General features: G+C 63.6%; 1 protein-coding gene across 1 annotated transcript in view; it reads left to right on the forward strand.

Moving 5' to 3' along the window:
* Positions 1 to 7,457, forward strand: part of CPXM1 (carboxypeptidase X (M14 family), member 1) — a 14,798-nt gene that overhangs the window by 6,045 nt on the left and 1,296 nt on the right. Inside the window, exons 3-15 of the mRNA XM_014942809.1 lie at positions 950 to 1,121; positions 1,967 to 2,076; positions 2,527 to 2,666; positions 2,744 to 2,828; positions 3,835 to 3,985; positions 4,144 to 4,232; positions 4,415 to 4,538; positions 4,787 to 4,983; positions 5,077 to 5,256; positions 5,466 to 5,763; positions 5,848 to 5,987; positions 6,641 to 6,743; positions 7,240 to 7,452. Of these exons, the coding sequence (XP_014798295.1) occupies positions 950 to 1,121; positions 1,967 to 2,076; positions 2,527 to 2,666; positions 2,744 to 2,828; positions 3,835 to 3,985; positions 4,144 to 4,232; positions 4,415 to 4,538; positions 4,787 to 4,983; positions 5,077 to 5,256; positions 5,466 to 5,763; positions 5,848 to 5,987; positions 6,641 to 6,743; positions 7,240 to 7,452 (2,002 nt within the window). The remainder of the gene's footprint in view (positions 1 to 949; positions 1,122 to 1,966; positions 2,077 to 2,526; positions 2,667 to 2,743; positions 2,829 to 3,834; positions 3,986 to 4,143; positions 4,233 to 4,414; positions 4,539 to 4,786; positions 4,984 to 5,076; positions 5,257 to 5,465; positions 5,764 to 5,847; positions 5,988 to 6,640; positions 6,744 to 7,239; positions 7,453 to 7,457) is intronic.

Below are 7,457 nucleotides of genomic sequence, written 5' to 3' on the forward strand. Positions count from 1 at the left end.
GGGGCAGCCTTAGGGGGGGCTAAAGGGGTGCGTGGACTGTGAGTGTGTGAGCACACCCGTGTGTGCACAAGTGTGTGTGTATGCATGGCTGGGTGTGCAGGGATGTATGTGAACATCTGTGTGTGTGTTTATGCATGGTTGGGTGTGCAGGGGTGTATGTGCACAAGTACGTGTGTGTGTGTATGCATGGCTGGGTGTGCAGGGATGTATGTGCACAACTGTGTGTGTGTTTATGCATGACTGGGTGTGCAGGGGTGTATGTGCACAAGTACGTGTGTGTGTGTATGCATGGCTGGGTGTGCAGGGATGTATGTGCACAACTGTGTGTGTGTTTATGCATGACTGGGTGTGCAGGGGTGTATGTGCACAAGTACGTGTGTGTGTGTATGCATGGCTGGGTGTGCAGGGATGTATGTGCACAACTGTGTGTGTGTTTATGCATGACTGGGTGTGCAGGGGTGTATGTGCACAAGTACGTGTGTGTGTGCACTGCTGTGTGAAGAGGAATGTGTGTGCACAAGTGTGTGTGTGGAGGGGAGTGGCTTAAAGTGTGTATGCACAGGGGTGCCCGTGTGAACGTGTGTGTGTGTTTGACTGTGTGAGTGTGTGTGTGTGCATGCAAGTAGGGGGGACACACGCGTGGTTTGTGTGTGTATCTGTGCATCGGTGTGTGTGAGCGTGCACTCTGCATGTGTGTCTGCATTTGTGCAGTTTCTGTGTGCGTGTGATTTGCATTTGTGTGTTTGGGTGGTGTGTGCACATGTGCAGATGTGTGTGTGCGCACATGCGCATGTGTGTGTGTGCGCTGGGGGCCGTGCACACCTCTGGGGCGGTGCTGCAGCCCATGTAGGGTGAGGAGATGCCCCAGGGTGTCCCCGTGAGTGTCGGGAGCTGTGTGTGGGAGGCCGTGGGGGCGTGGGGTGTGTGAATGTGTGTGGGTGGGTGACGGGATGCAAGGGTGCATGAAGCCCTGAGGACCCCACCACCCAGGGGGTCCCTTTGCCCATCTCCAGCCCCAGCGCCCAGGAAGAAGCTGGTGCGGGTTAAAGTCGTGAAGAAGAAAGTGGTGAAGAAGAAGCCGAAGGCTCCAGCCAAGGACACGGCTGCTCCACAGGAGCCTCGTACGTACGCTCAGCACTTGGGGATGGGGCAGAGGGTCCTGGGGGGCTGCACAGGCACACACGTGTGTGCACACATCCCCGTGCCATGCACACGCCTCCACGCCATGCACAAAGAGTGTGTGCTCAGTGCACACCTGCGTGTCTTGGCATGTGCACCCACACATGTGGGGAGCAGCCCTTCCCCTGCACTTTGGGGGTCACAGCCACCATCCATGCCAGGTACACGCCGTCACACACACATGGTCCCCACAGTCACGTGTGCACACCCTGCACACACACAAACAGCAACACTGTGTACGCACCCTGCGTGTGACAGCGTAGGAACACCCCCCTGCAAACTGTGCACACGCATGCATGCACACACGTGTGTGCAAACACACACCTGTCCTGCAGTGGGGACGGGGGATGCTGGCAGGGCTCCCCCGCCCCCCTTTACGGGCTCCCCTGCCCCTCTGCATGGGGTTTGCGTGACGCAGAGTGGGGTTTGTATGACGCAGAGTGGGGTTTGTGTGACACAGAGCGGGGTTTGCCCTGGCTGCAGTCAGTGGCCATGTGGCCTGGCTGCGATCCTGTGCCAGGGGCTGGAGCTTGGGGTCTCACCCACTTGTTCTGGCACCTCCAAGCCTGGGAGTGGGGCCAGGGAGGGTGGCAGGCACGGAGCCGGCACAGGCAGGGCTGCTGCGCCTCGCCAGGCAGGCACATGTGCTGCAGCATGGCACAGGACCTGCCAGGCATTGCCCCTGGGCACAGGGTGGGGGAAGCCCTGAGGGAGGGACCCCTGCCTGGGGTCGCATGGGTGCATGGGGATCTCTGAGCAAGCCTGTCCCCCTCTGCTTTGCCCCCAGAGTGTCCCCCGCTGGGGCTGGAGTCCCTGCGGGTGCTGGACTCCCAGCTCCGATCCTCCAGCGACAAGCGCTACGGGCTGGGCGCCCACCGCGGGCGCCTCAACATCCAGGTAGGACAGGCAGCGTGTGCGTGGCATGGCGTGTGTGGTATGCACGGTGTGCACCATGGCACGTGTGTGGAGCACCTGGCATGTTTGCGTGGCTTGTGGCTTGTGTGTACTGTGTGCGTGGTGTGTGAATGGCACCCGTGTAGCAGGGGCTCTCCAGCAGGGACCCCTCCAGCCTCGCCGTGGCCGGTGGGAGCCAAACCTGTGGGCAGCACCGGACCCATCCCCATGTTGGACGGGGAGGGCTCTGTCATGGCTCCTGGCAGGGTCCCGTTGAACCCAGGGCTTGGTCCCCCGTTGAAGTTGTGCCATGCAGCTCGGGGTGCCATCCCAGTGCCGGTGCCATACCTCTGCCACAGGGGCACAGCGGGGCTGGGGACGTAAGGGCGGTGGGAACGTGCCCTGAGCGGGGTCCTGTGCCCCTCTCCCATCCCTGACACCCCCAACACACAGTCAGGGCTGTACGATGGGGACTTCTACGACGGCGGCTGGTGCGCAGGGCAGGAGGACACGGAGCAGTGGCTGGAGGTGGATGCCCGCCGGCTCACCAACTTCACCGGCGTCATCACGCAGGGGCTCAACTCCATCTGGACGTAAGGCACCGGGCAGGGGCAGCCCTGGGGGGCTGGGTGGGGGGCTGGGACCCTGCTTGACCCTCTCCCCCATGCAGGTACGACTGGGTGACATCCTACAAAGTCCAGGTCAGCAACGACACGCACACGTGGCAGCCGTGCCGCAACGGCTCTGAGGAAGCGGTAGGTGCCCCTGGGGAGAAGCTGCGGGCAGGGTTGGTGGGAGTGGGGGCCCCCCTGGGACCCCCAGCCCTTCCAGCTCCCTGAGCAGAGCAAGGTCATAGGGATTAACCATTAACTGTGCTGGGGGGGGTTAACCGTGCTGGCTGGTACTGGGCTGGGCTGGGACTCAGCTTTGTTGCCTTTGGCCTCTCCACCCGTGAGCATCCTCCAGTGCTTCCCCTGCTGGGCACCAGGCACAAAGGCTGCTTGTCCCCGGCTGCCGCCCCGGCTGCCTGCCAGGCCCCCCCGGTGCACGTGTGTGAGCGTGGCGGGGGCACACACGGCACACGGCTGGCGGCGCCCAGAGGTGAACGTGGCAGCCTGGTGCTCGGGTGCACACCTCTGGGTGCTGCCCACACAGGGACGTGTGTGTGGGAGGATGGAGGGGGCATATGGGGCACCCCAGTGTTGGCACACGTGTGTGCAGGGGGGGCGTCAGATATAGGGGCTGCCAGAGCCAGCCACGCTGCTCCCACGGCCAGCCCAGGAACCAGCACTTTTGGCAGGTTTGGGGGTCCCTGTGCCAGGGCTGGGGAAGGGGGCAGTTTGGGGTTCCTTGTGCAAGGGCTGTGCTGGTGGCAGCTTTGGGGGTCTCCAGGCCAAGTCTGTGCCAGGGGTGGGTTTGCTCATTCCTGGGAGGATCCTGCTGGGGACCCTCCCCTGTCAGGACTGGGGTGATGGGTTTGGGGTGGCAGAGCAGCACAGGCGCCCCAGGCCCTGTGGCACCACCGGGGCTCTGGTTCCTCTGTGGTGCCGGGCTCTGGGCACCCGCTGCAGCCCATTTGCCTGCTCCTCATTAGGGGCTGGAGAGGAGCCAAGGGAGGCCAGGGCCAGACATGGCTGCGGCAGCTGTAACCCTTTGGACCCTGGAGGGTGGCTCTGCTACAGCCCCCATCCCTGCGGCCCCTGGCTGGGTCCTCCCCCCGGCACAGGGACCCATAGGGGCTGCATCCATCCCTCCTCCCAGATCTTCCCCGCTAACAAGGACCCCGAGACACCGGTGCTCAACCTGCTGCCCTCGCCGGTGGTGGCACGCTACCTGCGCATCAACCCCCAGACCTGGTTCCAGAATGGCACCATCTGCCTGCGGGCAGAGGTCCTGGGATGCCCACTGCCAGGTGGGTGCCTGCTGCCCGTCAACCCTTGCCCCGACCTGCTAGCACCCAGGATGGGCACACTCTGCTGGCAACCATCCCCGGGGTTGGGGTCTGGGCTGTTCCCATGTCGCAGAATCTCTGACTGTGTGTCCCCTCTGTGCCCACCCGGCTCCTCGCAGACCCAAACAACATCTACGCCTGGGACAGCCAGCCCCTGCCCACCGACAAGCTGGATTTCCGCCATCACAACTACAAGGAGATGAGAAAGGTGCCTGCCCTGCAGCCCCAGCATGGGGGTGGGAGGGTCCACACCCCTGGGGGCAGCACAGTGTGGGATAATGGTGGTATCTGCACCCTTGGGGGCACCCTGGCATGGGGCAGGGCTAGGGTGCCCATGGACCCTGCCCAGGTGCCCCTGGCCCCTGACCCAGAGTATTGTCCTCTCCCCAGCTGATGAAGCGGGTGAACGATGAGTGCCCTGACATCACCCGCGTCTACAGCATCGGGAAGAGCTATCTGGGCCTCAAGATGTACGTCATGGAGATCTCCGACAACCCCGGGCAGCACGAAGTGGGTAGGTGCCCTGTGGCTGCCAGGTCAGGGAGGAGAGGTGACAGCTGGGAACACCCGGGCTGGTGCAGGGTGGGGATGGGGTGGCCGAGGACATCCAGGATGATGCAGGATGGGGACGGCGTGGCCAGGGATGCCTGGGCTGGTGCTGGCAGATGTGGACAGAGTTGCTAGGGATGCCCAGGCTGGCATGGGGCATAGAGGACCGAGGAGGCTTGGGACTCTGTTGCCACCGTGCGCTGTGCCTGGCAGGTGAGCCGGAGTTCCGCTATGTGGCGGGGATGCACGGCAATGAGGTGCTGGGCCGGGAGCTGCTGCTCAACCTGATGGAGTACCTGTGCCGGGAGTTTCGGCTGGGCAACCCCCGCGTGGTGCAGCTGGTCACCGAGACCCGCATCCACCTCCTGCCCTCCATGAACCCTGATGGCTACGAGACCGCCTACAAACTGGTAGGGTCGGACTGCGCGGCCCCAGGGTGCTGAGCACCAACCCACCGCGGGGCTGTCCCGATGCCGGTCCCCAGTGACCCTGTTCCTTGGCAGGGCTCGGAGCTGTCAGGCTGGGCCATGGGCCGCTGGACCTACGAGGGCATCGACCTCAACCACAACTTTGCCGACCTCAACACGGCACTGTGGGATGCTGAGGACAACGACCTGGTGCCCCACGAGTTCCCCAACCACTACATCCCCATCCCAGAGTACTACACCTTTGCCAATGCCACGGTGAGCCCGGCCCCACGGGCACCTCGAAACCCACCCCTCTTCCTGCCACAGTGTACCTGGATGATGCCCACCCATGGTGGGGCTGTGCTGGGGACAGACCCGCAGGGTCTCAACCATGTTCCCCAAGGCGGGGGTGATGGGAGCCTTTCCCCAAGCCTGGCAGGGACCCTCCTCTGATGGTCACTCTGATGCAGGGTCACTCTACCTAGGTGGCCCCTGAGACACGGGCGGTGATTGACTGGATGCAGCGGTACCCCTTCGTGCTGAGCGCCAACCTGCACGGTGGGGAGCTGGTGGTCACCTACCCCTTTGACATGACCCGCACCTACTGGAAGGCGCAGGAGCTGACCCCCACCGCCGATGACGGGGTCTTCCGCTGGCTGGCCACCGTCTACGCCACCTCCAACCTGGCCATGGCCAGCGAGGAGCGGCGCCTCTGCCACTACGATGACTTCATCCGCTTCGGCAACATCATCAACGGGGCAAACTGGCACACGGTGCCTGGCAGTGAGTGGGGAGAGGTGGGGAGGCTGTGATGGGGTGGGGGGAGCAGCCGAGGACCCCCCTGACAGTCCCTCATGTCCTGTGCAGGTATGAACGACTTCAGCTACCTGCACACCAACTGCTTTGAGATCACGGTGGAGCTCTCCTGCGACAAGTTCCCGCACGCCTCCGAGCTGCCGGTGGAGTGGGAGAACAACCGGGAGTCCCTGCTGCTCTACATGGAGCAGGTCAGGGACGGGGATGCTCTGGGTGGCTCTGGGGGGGGGGGAACACACTGTGGGGTCCCGCAGGGGATGTGGGCACCGAGGGGTCGGGGTTTCAGCAGGGGCCAATCAGATTGCAGCGGGACATCATGGCTCGGGGGTCCCAAAACACTCCTGGGGTTCAATGTCATCCCTCTGTGTGCCCCACGTGCATGGACCATGGGCTCGGCACGTGAGGCACGTGTGTGCTGTGAGTGGGGGGACATGTGCCCCCATGCCCAGGGCAGGCGTGTGCCTGGCACAGTGCAGACATGCACCCCACAGGTGTGCAGCCTGCGGGGTGCCTGTGCTCGTGCACACTGTGTGTGGCCAGTGCACGTGTGTGGCGTGCGTGCACTCCTTGAGAGGGTTTGTGTGTGCAAGGCGCGTGTGCCTGGGATGCCAGTGCCACCTGTAGCACACCTGTGCAGTGGGTGTGCACTGCCTGCCATGTGTGCCATGGCACCATGCCCTGCACCGGGGTGTGGGCACACAGAGCACCGAGTGTGGCACACACACATGTGTGTGGGGTGCGTGCACTCCTTGAGAGGGTTTGCGTGTCTGTGCATGTGTGTGTGCACGTGTGTGCCCCCTGCACACCCACCGCACTGACACCCGCTCCGGCCTGCTGTCCCCAGGTGCACCGTGGGATTAAGGGGGTGGTTCGTGACAGTGACACGGAGCAGGGCATCGCCAACGCCATCATCTCTGTAGACGGCATCAACCACGATGTCCGGACGGGTATGGTGGGATGGGTACGGTGGGACAGGGATGGGAATGTGATGGGATTTGGGGATGGGATTGGGGATTATGGATGGGGATGGAAATAGGATTAGGCTGGGAATGGGGATGGGATGGGGACAGGAATAGGATTGGAGATGGAGACAGGGAGGTGATGGGAATGGGGTAAGGATCGAGATGGCAATGGGATGAGTTTGGGAATAGGGATGGGATGGGGACAGGAAAAGGATTGGGGATGGGAATGGGAAGGGGATGGGAATGGGGACAGAAATGGGACGGGGACAGGAATGGGAGTGGGATGAGGTTGGGAATGGGATGGGCTGGGGACAGGAATAGGAGTGGGGACGTGAATGGGATTGGAATGAGGACAGGATTGGGGATGAGGACAGGGACAGGGACGAAGACGGAGAAGAGGATGGGGCTGAGGACAAGGGACAGGGCTGGGGCTGGCTGTGTGGCAGCCCAGCACCGATGCCCACCCCTCTGTCCCCCCCAGCCTTCGACGGGGACTACTGGCGGCTGCTGAACCCGGGGGAGTACGAGGTGACAGCGCGGGCCGAGGGCTACGAGGCGGCCACGCAGCCCTGTCACGTCTCCTACGAGAACGTGCCCACCCCCTGCAGCTTCCGCCTGGCCCGGCTGCGGCGACCCCGGCTGCGGGGCCGGTTGCCCGGGGGGGCCCGCCTGCCCCCCGACCTGCGGCTGCGGCGCGAG

This window comes from Calidris pugnax, unplaced genomic scaffold (assembly GCF_001431845.1).
Source record: "Calidris pugnax isolate Ruff unplaced genomic scaffold, ASM143184v1 scaffold15, whole genome shotgun sequence".
NCBI classification, from domain to species: domain Eukaryota; kingdom Metazoa; phylum Chordata; class Aves; order Charadriiformes; family Scolopacidae; genus Calidris; species Calidris pugnax.